The sequence below is a fragment of the Haliotis cracherodii genome, unplaced genomic scaffold (assembly GCF_022045235.1).
Source record: "Haliotis cracherodii isolate W230 unplaced genomic scaffold, xgHalCrac1.p SCAF_2, whole genome shotgun sequence".
NCBI classification, from domain to species: domain Eukaryota; kingdom Metazoa; phylum Mollusca; class Gastropoda; order Lepetellida; family Haliotidae; genus Haliotis; species Haliotis cracherodii.
In genome coordinates this window covers 15,563,032-15,580,075 of record NW_027266275.1, presented here as the reverse complement: position 1 = coordinate 15,580,075, position 17,044 = coordinate 15,563,032, and the positions used below count along the sequence as shown (strand labels likewise).

General features: G+C 43.0%; 1 protein-coding gene across 1 annotated transcript; it reads right to left on the bottom strand.

Annotated features, from left to right (window-relative positions):
* Positions 1-1,833: 1,833 nt before the first annotated feature.
* On the bottom strand, positions 1,834-15,522 carry LOC139468819 (caspase-3-like). Its single transcript, XM_071250961.1, has 5 exons — positions 15,447-15,522; positions 12,917-13,166; positions 11,921-12,096; positions 9,925-10,069; positions 1,834-2,277 (listed from the first exon to the last, which is right to left on the bottom strand). The coding sequence occupies exons 2-5, from the start codon at positions 13,125-13,127 to the stop codon at positions 2,054-2,056; spliced, it is 756 nt and encodes a 251-aa protein (XP_071107062.1). The 5' UTR covers positions 13,128-13,166; positions 15,447-15,522; the 3' UTR covers positions 1,834-2,053.
* Between the last annotated feature and the right edge of the window lie 1,522 nt (positions 15,523-17,044).

The window sequence follows — 17,044 nt, the reverse complement described above, 5'->3', positions numbered from 1 at the left end:
CCAGCGAGCACGTGCTTGGCACCAGGCTAAACGGGCATGGCGGTGCTGAATTGTGAGGAGTGGACGTCTGATTGGTCGTCTTGCTCTTAATCCTGCAGAATTTAGGCGTCGTCTGATGGGCCTGATGGACACTCTGTTGTATGGATGCCATCCATGTCGCAGCTGTGTACAAGTAGACTTTGGGCTTCGTCTGGCTTGGCGTACGAGAGCACGATCTTCCCTGTCATTGTTTTTCCTGGGTCGTCCTCGCGGGATAAGGCGGTCTGACTCGCTGACTTGATTGATACATGTCATCGTATCCCAATTGCGTGGATCGATGCTCATGATATTAATCACTGGATTTTCTGGCCCAGACTCGATTATTTACAGACCACCGTCGTATAGCTGTAATACTGCTGAGTGCAGCGTCAAAAACAAACAAACCAAAAAACAAAAACCTCTGCCACGGGCCAGCATGTGTATGTTTTTCAACTTTTCATTTTTGACGAGTCTACACATTGAGATAAACATGTCATAGAATGATTTAGTTTCACTGAGAAATATCCTAAAACGTCAGTAGAGAGAAAGTAATACTTTCTCTCTACTAACGTCAAAAACTATTTCCATTTGCGAAGTTATCCTCTGTTTACATTGGACCGCCTCCGTGGTCTAATGGTAGAGCGTCCGCCCGGACAGCGGAAGGTCCGGGGTTCGATCCCCGACCGCGTCATACCAAAAGACGTTAAAAGATGGTACTTGTTGTTACCCTCTCTGGCGCTCGGCATTAAGGGGCTAAAACAAGGACTGGTCGGCTCGGAGTCAGTATACTGTGTCTGAGTGGGGTATTCATGTTAAACTGCGGCATGGTATCTCAGTGAGCTAGCACTATAAATCGGCATCAGTCCGGACTAGTACAAGCAGCCACACACACACATACACACACACACACGTGCAATAATCTTGGACGCGACGTTAAACCCCATTTCACCTCACCTGTTTACATTGGTAGTTCGGCTCAACGTGCTGTCATTGGAGCCCTACGGTCACTTTGATATAGAAAGATAACGATATGCACCCCGCTGTCGCAGTTGAAATGGCATATCTATATAACTATTCCAAATAATATATAAAGTGCGCCGAAAGGCTTGTATTGGGCCAGTCTCTTCTGATTTCAGAATAAGCCTGTTTGTTTACAAATGGGGAAATCCGGTCACGTGATATGCAAATAGCCTGTGGCAGTAGTGTCATGCTGAATCTCATCACCTTTGTGTGCTCGAGTATCGACACGTCACGTGATACCTATTTACCTGTCACGTTATGAATATTGACTTCATCAGCAAGAAAACGCTATGGCTTCTGCTACCGGCAATACACGGTTCGCCGATTTTTCTGAAGATTGGATTGTAATATGGCTGATGACTGAAGATTTTAAAAAAAAAATAGCTTAGCATTTTATAAATGAATTTCAGCATTACAAAAAGGGCGCCTGGGTAGCCTAGTGGTAAATGCGTTCGCTCTTCACTGCCGAGAAGTCCCGGGTTCGATTTCCCACTTAGTAACAAATTGTGAAACTCATTTATGGTGTCCCGAATGCCGATATTGCTGCACAGATTACAAAAGGTCCCTTGGGGAAAATAGGAATGTTTACATTTAAATTTTACAAACTCAAGGTCCTAAGGGACCCACCTTCAATTGAATTGGGACATGTACACACTCAACTGCAAAGAAAAGAATTTTGAGTTCGATGCCAAAAGCGGCGTACACCAAACTCGCTCAAGATCAGTTACTTTTGCATTTTTGTATATATTTTAATAACTTTTGGATTATACATAATGCTATCATATACAATGATAAATGATTATTTCTTTAATCTAGAAACAGGAGCATCGTATCAAACGCCTCGTCAACACATTCGCATGCATCATACATGTCATGGGTGGATTGGGTGGCCTAAAAGCGGCCTAAAACCATACTCAATCAACAAACCGTCAGTGTGAGAATTCCTCCACAGACTGGTTGCATTAATTCACCACGGGGCGAGATAAGTATCCTGTTGGTTAATGACAGGTCACGTTTATTTGGGATGAAAAAATAAATCCTTGGTCAGCATTGAAGTTATACATGGAATTTGTTTTTTTGTCGTTGCCAAATCCTTTGCAGAATAATCATGGGCGACTATGTGGTTGACCCGGGTCATCATGGTCATCAGGTCAAGGGTCGTCCCGTGTTCCTCGAGCACCTTGCATAACGCCAGTATGAACCAGGAACCTTTTCGTGTGTTGCGCCATGACTTAAAACCTGTACAAATAACACGGAAGAGGTGAGGTTATGTTTAAAAACATATTTGGGCATAACAATATTATTTATACAGTTTAAAACACGGGCTTTACACGTTAGAGAAATGACTGGCTGTTGGGGAACATGTAATGTTTGTTTGTTGTTTAACGCCGCACTCGGCAAAATTCCAGCTATATGACGGCGGTCTGTAAAGAAATAATCGAGTCTGGACCAGACAATCCAGTGATTGCCATCACATCCACGCAATTGGGATACGATGACATGTATCAACCAAGACAGTGAGCCTGACCACCCGATCCCGTTAGTCGCCTCTTACGACGAGCATAGTCACCTTTTACGGCATGCTTGGGTTGCTGAAGACTATTCTAACCCGGATCTTCACAGGTCAGAAAGACCGCCTCCGTGGTCTAGTGGTAGAGCGTCCGCCCGGAGAGCGGAAGGTCCGGGGTTCGATCCCCGGCCGCGTCATACCAAAAGACGTTAAAAGATGGTACTTGTTGTTACCCTGTCTGGCGCTCGGCATTTAGGGGCTAAAACAAGGACTTATCGGCTCGGAGTCAGTAAAGTGTGTCTGAGTGGGGTATTCATGTTAAACTGCGGCATGGTATCTCAGTGAGCTAGAACTATAAATCGTTATCAGTCCGGAATAGTACAAGCAGCCACACACACGCAAACACACACGTGCATGCACGTCGCTATATAAGTGCAATAATCTTGGACGCGACGTTAGACCCCATTTCACCTCACCTCACAGGGCGGAAAATGTAATGAAACAATGGGAATCATTTGATTTCTGGTTAGCATTGACGAGTCCCGGAACTTCCGGTATCAACAGGTTCGATTGTTATGGTTGATACGTATGTAACGTCTCTAACATTTTCCATGATGACATACTGCATCCGTTTTTCGCGTTAAACTGCACGCCCTGAATGAACTGCAACAACAACAGCTTCAAGAAGAGGTGTGTCGTACAGTGACTGAAAGCTTGGATGAAAACAATATATGTGTGAATCATCCCGGGACTGAATGCTGGGTATATATATGTGTGAATCATCCCGGGACTGAATGCTGGGTTATATATGTGTGAATCATCCCGGGACTGAATGCTGGGTATATATATATGTGTGAATCACCCCGGGACTGAATGCTGGGTATATATATGTGTGAATCACCCCGGGACTGAATGCTGGGTATATATATGTGTGAATCACCCCGGGACTGAATGCTGGGTATATATATGTGTGAATCACACCTGGACTGAATGCTGGGTATATATATGTGTGAATCACCCCGGGACTGAATGCAGGGTATATATATGTGTGAATCATCCTGGGACTGAATGCTGGGTAAATATATGTGTGAATCACCCCGGGACTGAATGCTGGGTATATATATGTGTGAATCACCCCGGGACTGAATGCTGGGTATATATATGTGTGAATCATCCCGGGACTGAATGCTGGGTATATATATGTGTGAATCACCCCGGGACTGAATGCTGGGTATATATAGTGTGGGGAATCACATCGGGACTGAATGCTGGGTATATATAGTGTGGGGAATCACACCGGGACTGAATGCTGGGTATATATTTATATGTGTGAATCACACCTGGAATGAATGCTGGGTATATATAGTGTGGTGAATCACACCGGGACTGAATGCTGGGTATATATAGTGTGGGGAATCACACCGGGACTGAATGCTGGGTATATATTTATATGTGTGAATCACACCTGGACTGAATGCTGGGTATATATAGTGTGGTGAATCACACCGGGACTGAATGCTGGGTATATATAGTGTGGGGAATCACACCGGGACTAAATGCTGGGGATATATAGCGTGGTGTATCACACCGGGACTGACTGCTGGATATATATATGTGTGTGATTCACACAGGGACTAAATGCTGGGTATATGTAGTGTGGTGTATCACACCGGGACTGAATGCTGGGTATATATAGTGTGGTGTATCACACCGGGACTGAATGCTGGGTATATATAGTGTGGGGAATCACACCGGGACTGAATGCTGGGTATATATAGTGTGGGGAATCACACCGGGACTAAATGCTGGGGATATATAGCGTGGTGTATCACACCGGGACTGACTGCTGGATATATATATGTGTGTGATTCACACAGGGACTAAATGCTGGGTATATGTAGTGTGGTGTATCACACCGGGACTAAATGCTGGGTAGATGTAGTGTGGTGTATCACACCGAGACTGAATGCTGGGTATATATAGTGTGGTGTATCACACCGGGACTGAATGCTGGGTATATATAGTGTGGGGAATCACACCGGGACTAAATGCTGGGTATATGTAGTGTGGTGTATCACACGGGGACTGAATGCTTGGTATATATAGTGTGGGGAATCAAACCGGGACTAAATGCTGGATATATATATGTGTGTGAATCACCCCGGGACTGAATGCTGGGTATATATAGTGTGGTGAATCACACCGGGACTGAATGCTGGGTATATATAGTGTGGGGAATCACACCGGGACTAAATGCTGGGGATATATAGCGTGGTGTATCACACCGGGACTGACTGCTGGATATATATATGTGTGTGATTCACACAGGGACTAAATGTTGGGTATATAGTGTGGGGAATCACACCGGGACAGAATGCTGGGTATATATAGTGTGGGGAATCACACCTAGACTGAATGCTTGGTATATATATATATATGTGTGTGATTCACACCGGGACTGAATGCTGGGTATATATATGTGTGAATCACACCTGGACTGAATGCTGGGTATATATATGTGTGAATCAAACCTGGACTGAATGCTTGGTATATATACGTGTGAATCACACCTGGACTGAATGCTGGGTATATATATATGTGTGAATCACACCTGGACTGAATACTTTGTATATATGTGTGTGAATCACACCTGGACTGAATGCTTGGTATATGTATGTGTGAATCACACCTGGACTGAATGCTTGGTATATATATATATGTGTGAATCACACCTGGACTGAATGCTGGGGATATATAGCGTGGTGTATCACACCGGGACTGACTGCTGGATACATATATGTGTGTGATTCACACCTGGACTGAATGCTGGGTATATATAGTGTGGGGAATCACACCGGGACTGAATGCTGGGTATATATAGTGTGGGGAATCACACCGGGACTGAATGCTGGGTATATATAGTGTGGGGAATCACACCGGGACTAAATGCTTGGTATATATAGCGTGGTGTATCACACCGGGACTGACTGCTGGATATATATATGTGTGTGATTCACACCGGGACTAAATGCTGGGTATATGTAGTGTGGTGTATCACACCGGGACTAAATGCTGGGTAGATGTAGTGTGGTGTATCACACCGAGACTGAATGCTGGGTATATATAGTGTGGTGTATCACACCGGGACTGAATGCTGGGTATATATAGTGTGGGGAATCACACCGGGACTAAATGCTGGGTATATGTAGTGTGGTGTATCACACGGGGACTGAATGCTGGGTATATATAGTGTGGGGAATCAAACCGGGACTAAATGCTGGATATATATATGTGTGTGAATCACCCCGGGACTGAATGCTGGGTATATATAGTGTGGGGAATCACACTGGGACTAAATGCTGGGGATATATAGCGTGGTGTATCACACCGGGACTGACTGCTGGATATATATATGTGTGTGATTCACACAGGGACTAAATGTTGGGTATATAGTGTGGGGAATCACACCGGGACAGAATGCTGGGTATATATAGTGTGGGGAATCACACCTAGACTGAATGCTTGGTATATATATATATGTGTGTGATTCACACCGGGACTGAATGCTGGGTATATATATGTGTGAATCACACCTGGACTGAATGCTGGGTATATATATGTGTGAATCAAACCTGGACTGAATGCTTGGTATATATACGTGTGAATCACACCTGGACTGAATGCTGGGTATATATATATGTGTGAATCACACCTGGACTGAATACTTTGTATATATGTGTGTGAATCACACCTGGACTGAATGCTTGGTATATGTATGTGTGAATCACACCTGGACTGAATGCTTGGTATATATATATATGTGTGAATCACACCTGGACTGAATGCTGGGGATATATAGCGTGGTGTATCACACCGGGACTGAATGCTGGGTATATATATATATGTGTGAATCACACCTGGACTGAATGCTGGGTATATATAGTGTGGTGAATCACACCAGGACTGAATGCTGGGTATATATAGTGTGGGGAATCACACCGGGACTGAATGCTGGGTATATATATATATGTGTGAATCACACCTGGACTGAATGCTGGGTATATATAGTGTGGGGAATCACACCGGGACTGAATGCTGGGTATATATAGTGTGGGGAATCACACCGGGACTGAATGCTGGGTATATATAGTGTGGGGAATCACACCGGGACTAAATGCTGGGGATATATAGCGAGGTGTATCACACCGGGACTGACTGCTGGATATATATATGTGTGTGATTCACACAGGGACTAAATGTTGGGTATATGTAGTGTGGTGTATCACACCGGGACTAAATGCTGGGTAGATGTAGTGTGGTGTATCACACCGAGACTGAATGCTGGGTATATATAGTGTGGTGTATCACACCGGGACTGAATGCTGGGTATATATAGTGTGGGGAATCACACCGGGACTAAATGCTGGGTATATGTAGTGTGGTGTAGTACACGGGGACTGAATGCTTGGTATATATAGTGTGGGGAATCAAACCGGGACTAAATGCTGGATATATATATGTGTGTGAATCACCCCGGGACTGAATGCTGGGTATATATAGTGTGGTGAATCACACCGGGACTGAATGCTGGGTATATAAAGTGTGGGGAATCACACTGGAACTAAATGCTGGGTATATATAGTGTGGGAAATCACACCGGGACTGAATGCTGGGTATATATAGTGTGGGGAATCACACCGGGACTGAATGCTGGGTATATATAGTGTGGGGAATCACACCGGGACTGAATGCTGGGTATATATAGTGTGGGGAATCACACTGGGACTAAATGCTGGGGATATATAGCGTGGTGTATCACACCGGGACTGACTGATGGATATATATATGTGTGTGATTCACACCGGGACTAAATGCTGGGTATATGTAGTGTGGTGTATCACACCGGGACTGAATGCTGGGTATATATAGTGTGGGGAATCACACCGGGAGTGAATGCTGGGTATATATAGTGTGGGGAATCACACCAGGACTGAATGCTGGGTATATATAGTGTGGGGAATCACACCTAGACTGAATGCTTGGTATATATACTGTGGGGAATCACACCGGGACTAAATGCTGGGTATATGTAGTGTGGTGTATCACACCGGGACTGAATGCTTGGTATATATAGTGTGGGGAATCACACCAGGACTGAATGCTGGGTATATATAGTGTAGGGAATCACACCAGGACTGAATGCTGGGTATATATAGTGTGGGGAATCACACCTAGACTGAATGCTTGGTATATAAATATATATGTGTGTGATTCACACCAGGACTGAATGTTGGGTATATATATGTGTGAATCACACCTGGACTGAATGCTTGGTATATATACGTGTGAATCACACCTGGACTGAATGCTGGGTATATATATATGTGTGAATCACACCTGGACTGAATACTTTGTATATATGTGTGTGAATCACACCTGGACTGAATGCTTGGTATATGTATGTGTGAATCACACCTGGACTGAATGCTTGGTATATATATATGTGTGAATCACACCTGGACTGAATGCTGGGGATATATAGCGTGGTGTATCACACCTGGACTGACTGCTGGATATATATATGTGTGTGATTCACACAGGGACTAAATGCTGGGTATATATGGTGTGGTGAATCACACCAGGACTGAATGCTGGGTATATATAGTGTGGGGAATCACACCGGGACTGAATGCTGGGTATATATATATATGTGTGAATCACACCTGGACTGAATGCTGGGTATATATAGTGTGGTGAATCACACCGGGACTGAATGCTGGGTATATATAGTGTGAGGAATCACACCGGGACTGAATGCTGGGTATATATATAGTGTGGGGAATCACACCGGGACTAAATGCTGGGGATATATAGCGTGGTGTATCACACCGGGACTGACTGCTGGATATATATATGTGTGTGATTCACACAGGGACTAAATGTTGGGTATATGTAGTGTGGTGTATCACACCGGGACTAAATGCTGGGTAGATGTAGTGTGGTGTATCACACCGAGACTGAATGCTGGGTATATATAGTGTGGTGTATCACACCGGGACTAAATGCTGGGTATATGTAGTGTGGTGTATCACACGGGGACTGAATGCTTGGTATATATAGTGTGGGGAATCAAACCGGGACTAAATGCTGGGTATATATAGTGTGGTGAATCACACCGGGACTGAATGCTGGGTATATAAAGTGTGGGGAATCACACCGGGACTAAATGCTGGGTATATATAGCGTGGTGTATCACACCGGGACTGACTTCTGGATATATATATATGTGTGATTCACACAGGGACTAAATGTTGGGTATATATAGTGTGGTGTATCACACCGGGACTGAATGCTGGGTATATGTAGTGTGGTGTATCACACCTGGACTAAATGCTGGGTATATGTAGTGTGGTGTATCACACGGGGACTGAATGCTGGGTATATATAATGTGGTGTATCACACCGGGACTGAATGCTGGGTATATATAGTGTGGGGAATCACACCGGGACTAAATGCTGGGTATATATAGTGTGGGGAATCACACCTAGACTGAATGCTTGGTATATATATATATGTGTGTGATTCACACCAGGACTGAATGCTGGGTATATATATGTGTGAATCACACCTGGACTGAATGCTGGGTATATATATGTGTGAATCACACTTGGACTGAATGCTGGGTATATATACGTGTGAATCACACCTGGACTGAATGCTGGGTATATATATATATGTGTGAATCACACCTGGACTGAATACTTTGTATATATGTGTGTGAATCACACCTGGACTGAATGCTTGGTATATGTATGTGTGAATCACACCTGGACTGAATGCTTGGTATATATATATGTGTGAATCACACCTGGACTGAATGCTGGGGATATATAGCGTGGTGTATCACACCGGGACTGACTGCTGGATATATATATGTGTGTGATTCACACAGGGACTAAATGCTGGGTATATGTAGTGTGGTGTATCAGAACGGGAGTGAATGCTGGGTATATATGTGGGTGTACACATCGTTATCACACCTTTTCTAGAGGACGTTTTACTAGCAGGACACGTTTTTGCTCTTTGTTCGAATGGTATATTTGAACACAGTCCAACCTTATCCAAACGGTTTGTTTTATCTCCAGCCGTCAAGTTACACACTTCACGTTGGAATAGCTCCTAGTAATAATGAATCTCAGATTGTTTAAAATGCAAATTAATCTTATCATATCAATACATTAGATATGCCAACAAACTTGAAAATATTCAAGTCAAGCAAGCAACAAGCTGCATGTACTGAAACCAACGACTGAACGAAACAATAAAGCGTATTGTCACCATTGTGTGAGCTGCACGTGGCCTTTATGTCTCGTACCATTGACAGTTGAATATGCGACGAGGAAGTCTGCCTCTCTTGGAATCCTGTAGATTAAAACATCATCATCGACGTCCTCGTTATCGCCATCTCCCTTCACACTGAGAACATCCGCACCGTAGTCCGGCTCCGTCCCCCGACAGGCCTGGCAATACGAGATGGGAAACTGATTCTGTTTTTATGCCGATTGGAGAATTACTTCAGTTATCGAAGCTGTAATCTTAATGTTGGAGGAAGCCAAACGTCGTACACGTAGACGTTTGTCACTTTTGTGAAACCGACCATAACGGGTATGGTGCTTACTGAGGGTTATTAATGAGGGCGTTCGATTCCCGACATAGGTACAGGTGTGAAGCCCATTTCTGGTGTCCCCCGCCGTGATATTGTTTGAGTACTGCTAAAAGCGGCGTAAAACCAAACTCAGTCACTCACTTACAATTAATCAGGGAAAATCTTACATTCGAACCAAGAAACAGCAGATCCTAATATTACTAAGGGATGCAACTCTGCTAGGCGTTGTTCGGCGCCCTAGACGACTGGGCTAGGGACCCACGTCTGCCATTAAGATTCAAAGAGGTGGAATTACTGAGTTTGGATTTATACCTGTTTTACGCAAATATACCAGACATATCACTTTTGATATACTTTCAACCAGAAATGGGCACACTCTGTGAGTGAGTAAGGTATTACGCCGCTTTAAGCAATATTCCAGCAATATCACGTCGGGGGAAACCAGAAAGGGGCTCACACATTGTACCCATGGGGGGAATCGAACCCGATTCTTAGGCGTAGACGTGACGAGCGAAGGCTTTAACCACTAGGCTACCCAACCCGAGCACACACTGTATTCAGTTGGGTAATGAACAGCATGGTTTCCTGGGTATGCTGCGCTGGCGCTATACTGGGCGCCAACGCAACATACCAAGGGAACCAGGCTGAGTAATGAATTGGGTTCTTCATCATGGCCTATGGGGTGGTCGGGTAGCCTAGAAGTTAAAGCGTTCGCTCGTCACGCTGAAGACCCGGGTTCGATTCCTGACATGGGTACAATTTGTGAAGCCCATTTCTGGTGTCCCCCGCCGTGATATTGCTGGAATATTGCCAAACGCGGCGTAAAACCATACTCACTCACGCACTCACTCATGCACTCACTCATCATGTCGTACACACGATTTTACCATTAGATAAACTCGTTGCCAAGAAGAAGTGGGGCAATTCTGTCCATGTCCATGTCAAACGTTCATGAACTGAAACATTGTTCGAATTGTTCGAATCATTGTCGCAATTGGCACCGGAGTAGGATCAAATTTAACATGGACCGCTGTCAGCCGTGAATAATGTTTACAACATAAACCTGGACAAGGCAGGTGATACCCTTCTATATGTTCCGTTCACGACATTCATGTCTGAACGTTACTGAACAGGGTCAAGGTTAGGTGAAGGTTGAGGTCAAGGTCAGGACACTGATTAACCTTTTTTCAAGGTGGGAGTATGTCTATTGATCCTAAAGGGCATTCGTCACCACTCACCCCTTTCCGTAACCTGCAAGAAGACTCGTCCCCCTATCGATGAATGATATGCCCGAAAATACGACAACCAATCAGAATGCGCATATGACTTCAAATACTTGGGGCAAAGAATCCCTCAGGAATAATGTTTGATTTTACACATATCTTGCATCTAAGTATATACCCTAGATCGGGTTAAATGTGTTCAATCATGCTGTATAAATATCGTAAGTCCCGATGTGTTTTAAATAACAGCTGGAAGACATATGATATATGGGGGTAATAATATACGTGAATCATTACGCTCCGAGTTGACAATTATTTTAACTATGCCCGTTTGCGCTTAGACGGAACCTAGTCGCAACAATGGCCACGAGATGGGCACGAGTTGTTATTCGGCTTGTCCCGGAATAACAAGAGTTGGTCACGAATGCCTAAAGGGGTGTAATTTATTCATGCCCTGTTGCTCAGGGGTCACGTAAACGTACCTGAATGAAGAACAGCTTGGGTTTCCCGGCAAGAGATCCACAACGATGACCTTTGAAGGGGTCCAAGAGTTTGGTGACCTCCACTGGACCATCTGTACCGTAGATCCTGTCCTCCTCCCCGTGAGACAGAATCACACACACGAAGCAGTCGCGGTCACTGTGGTCCTCTCTTGATGCTGCAATTGTGAAAATATATCAGCCGGTGGTAAATGTTCTTTGGAACTCCACCCGACCGCCCCCGTGTTGATAGAGCGTCTACCCGCAGAGCGGAAGGTCGTGAGTTCGATCCCATTCGCGTCATACCAAAAAACGTTAAAAGGCGGTACTTGTTGGTACCCTGCCTGGCGCTCGGCATTAAGGGGCTAAAACAAAGACTGGTCGGCTCGGAGACAGTATACTGTGTCTGAGTGGGACATTCATGTTCAAGTACCGTTTTTTCAAGCATTTTTTATGGAACAATGTTTGCTTATAAAATCCCAAACAAAATGTTTAAATTTTGTATTTATATGTCAAAGACAGGCTTTATTCCTCTCAAAACGGCAATGAGCGAGAGCTACTATAACCCTTGCATACTAATGGGCACAAACAAAAATAGAGTTATCGTTCTTGCCTGAAGTATTTCTGATCATCATTCGCCAATATGCTACGAGTCACATTTCGGCTAGTCCCGAAATGACACGAGTTGGTCACGAATGACCTGAAGTATAGGTCGCAGCGGCATAAAACAACAGACATTCACTGTACTTTTCTTATGTTTTTCATTACTTATGCTGCTATTATTTTCTTGTCATTTACGTGGGGCGGTCGGGTAGCCTAGTGGTTTAAGCGTTCGCTCGTCACGCCGAAGACCCGGGTTCGATTCCCGACAAGGGTACAATGTGTGAAGCCCATTTCTGGTGTCCCCCGCCGTGATATTGCTGGAATATTGCTAAAAGCGGCGTAAAATCATACTCACTCACTGTCATTTACGTTGATTGTCATTCTCTGTAATCATACCTCTGTCCAACAAGTCTACCATCTGTGTGCTTTTCCGGTTACGGAATGTCTTGACCGTGAACTGTAGGGCTGAAAACCTCTCCGTCAGTCGCTCCTCATCTAAGTCACTTCCGGTCCTTTCTGTAAGATTGTCGAACTTGACGTTGTTGATTATGTAGGCAAGGCCTCGCTGTCCGTGTCTCATGTTGTAGACATGCTTTGTTGACGCCATGATTGTAGGTGCTACCTCAGGGTGGATTTCTGAGTTCCCCTGTAAACGATTACCATGATTTGAGGGGATTAGTAGTATAGTAGTATAGATCATCTTACCGGGGCAACGGTGTTAACTGACAGTAAAAATCGAGTTTCCACCATCACCGAACTTTAGGTGAAACCCATAGGTTGTATTGTAAGTCCCTTTCTTTTTTTGTTAATGAATAAGCCATAAAAATAGAAGATGAGTGGCAAGACGGTATACAATAACATCCAGATTTCATTTAAAAAAAATCCTGTTTCTATTTACTGATGATATTGTAATTATTTCTAGTACCATAAATGGTTGCAGCGTCAAATTAATGCATTAGAAGCGTTCTGTGAAAATTCATGTTTAACTGTAAACATGGAAAAAACGAAGGTAATTGGTCGGGTTTCTTTTAAAATGGCGGTAAAATATAAAAACGGACGAAATGGTTTTATTGCGGTAAGGCTTTAGACGTAGCTACGAAATACTAATACTTGGGCATTTATTTCTCCAGTATAATGACTTGCAATTTCCATTTAACACAAGCTGCATTTCAATCTTCTCCGGTATTTTGAAAACATTGGAAACTACTGCTGACATCAATTTTAATGTGTTTCTAAAAGTATTTAATACCAAAAACCCTATTTATAAATGAAACGAGATATTTCTATTATCACCAAAATCTGAGTATTATGTAATTATAATGTCCCAATTCAATATCTTTTAAAATCGCTTCTCCCAAAATTTAGAAACTCTTTTTCACGAATGATGTTCTTCTCATAGCCTACATGTTGAACAAGGAAGATACACAAAAGTGTCAAAAGAATTGAGAATTTAACATTGTTAAACATAAGAAATTGTAAATGAATGTCATTATTTTCCTTATATGTCCAGAATTCGAACATTTGCGGAAAGAAAACCTGTGCCCTTATATGTACAGAACACCAAATATTTATAAATTTCTCGAATTGATGTCAGTCCAACTAGTTCACCTCCTTTTACACAGTGAGTGTCAACTGACGACGACGTTATCATGCTTTTAAGACAGCCTTGCTGGAGTCAAATAACTGTCAGGCCTCGATATGGGGAATAAGTTATTGAGGCTAGCCTTGAAACACGATAGGAGAGAACTGTAAGGTCCTTAGGGTTTATTCAAGCAATTGTGTCAATATGTCATGCAAATTACATTTAACGACATACAATGAGATAATGATAATAATATCCTAATACAGTTTCAATCTAAATCTGGGAATAAAAGCAATGTATGTAATATTGGAGTGTGTACGGTAACAGTATACAACGGATGCAATATTTACTAGAGTAATAACGGTAATGCCAAATAACATTTCTTTACAGCTAAATTGAGTAATTATATATGAGTTTACAATACTGAGAGGCCATAGGTCAATAGTACATGTTACATAGTAATGGGCGTATATACATTTAAAAGGTAACATATTTTGAACTTCTTCGCTTCATAGTATGCAATATGTACATTGACATCTTTTTCGTTATTACTACATTCTTACTTGACATTAATGTAACAAATTTCTGTAGACTTCGATAACGGATATAATATTTATCAAGGAACTTTTTTCTGAGTTCAGCATACAAGGGACAAAGTAGTAAGAAATGGTATACACTTTAAATCACAAAACTGAAACGGGTGGAACGAGCATTCATTGTAACAGCCATCTGCATAATGCTACCCCTGCGTCACTGGGCCATATGACACAGCTGAACGAATCTACTCAACTCGAAAGGTTGCACGGGAATCACGTACGTGCGAAGGGTTTTGTCGCTTTATTTACAATAACCCTGTGACCCGTTACGCTCGATGGCATCTAGCTTTGTGGGGGCACGGCCCAAAAGTCGATACCAGTGATACAAGGTCAATAATGTGGACGCATACAATAGACACGCCCATCGTCTTTGAGGGTCGCGATCCTCAACCCAAATCTCACTTGGGATCTCTACGCTGGTAAACACGCGGCAGTTCCGGGGTGGGAGTGAGAGACAACCGCAGTTTTAGTGTATAGAGATCCCGAAGTACCCGGTACTCCGGACGTCGCATCACAGCAACAACAGGACTTCTGTCACATAAATACCCTACAGTCCTGTCATCTTAATGCCGCCTTTAAAAACCTGTTTAACAAAATACACATCTGTACTTCCTTGCACTCGTTCACATCAAGTTATTATATTACATACACAATATAAACACTATACAAGGAGGAGACTGCAACATGACAAAATGAATAAAAGTATAATAATTCACTCACTGTGAAAATTATGGAAAAATGTGTTTACCTTAACGCAGTACAACAGCACCGTGTCCGGTTGTTTACAGTTCTCGAAACCAGCGGAAACTACACGTGACCTATATATTGTCAGCGCTCCCGACTCAGGGTGTTCTGCTTCGTTGCCGGTAGTTCGTCACCATGGCAGCATATACATAGATGATGTTGTTGGAATGACAATGACTTTTAAATGGTTTGGTTTTCGTTATTTAACGCCGCACTCAGCAATTTTCTAGCTATGTGACGTCGGTCTGTAAATAATCGATTCTGGACCAGGCAATCCAGTTATTAGCGTCGTGAGCATCGATCTACGCAATTGGGATACGATGAAATGCATCAGCCAAGTCAGCGAATCTGACCACCCGTTCCCGTTAGTCGCCGCTTACGACAAGGATATTCGCCCTTTACAGCAAGCATGGGTTGCTGAAGAACTATTCTATCCCGGATCTCCACGGGCACTGTTGATTGTTCACAGGATGACATAACATGTTGAAATGTAGAATCCTACAGCGCATTTATCATATAGTTATACATCTTCAAGTTCGATCCCACGTAGCCCAGGCAAGAACTCGTGTATTTTAATGTTTGTGGCATTTGTAGGATATTATGTGATTACATTTTGATGATCCTTGATTGGCCTCTATGATTGTGTGTTTTTAAAGGACATGCTTATCGTTTCAGCAAACACCGGGTGTCATCGCTGATTTTCAGTGACCAATATTCATATACGTTTCATCACTATTTTGACTTTTCGGCCAGTGGAATCAATTTCGGCAGATAATCGAGACTTATTGTTCCCTGGCGTTTACTAAAGGTTGTGTTTTCTGAATACAGGCGTGACAGTATTAACCACTATTCACCACAGATCCCATATTACCACATACCACACACGCAGCATTTGCATCATTCATTAATACATACATACCTGACACATAGAGGTGGTGCCCAGCATATACATCATACATTTATACATACACAGCTGACACAGAGGTGGTGCCCAGCATATACATCATACATTTATACATACACACCTGACATAGAGGTGGTGCCCAGCATATACATCATACATTTATACATACACACCTGACATAGAGGTGGTGCCCAGCATATACATCATACATTTATACATACACAGCTGACACAGAGGTGGTGCCCAGCATATACATCATACATTAATACATACACACCTGACATAGAGGTGGTGCCCAGCATATACATCATACATTTATACATACATACCTGACATAGAGGTGGTGCCCAGCATATACATCATACATTTATACATACATACCTGATATAGAGGTGGTGCCCAGCATATACATCATACATTTATACATACATACCTGACATAGAGGTGGTGCCCAGCATATACATCATACATTTATACATACACACCTGACATAGAGGTGGTGCCCAGCATATACATCATACATTTATACATACATACCTGACATAGAGGTGGTGCCCAGCATATACATCATACATTTATACATACATACCTGACACATAGAGGTGGTGCCCAGCATATGCATCATTCATTAATACATACATACCTGACACATAGAGGTGGTGCCCAGCATATACATCATACATTTATACATACATACC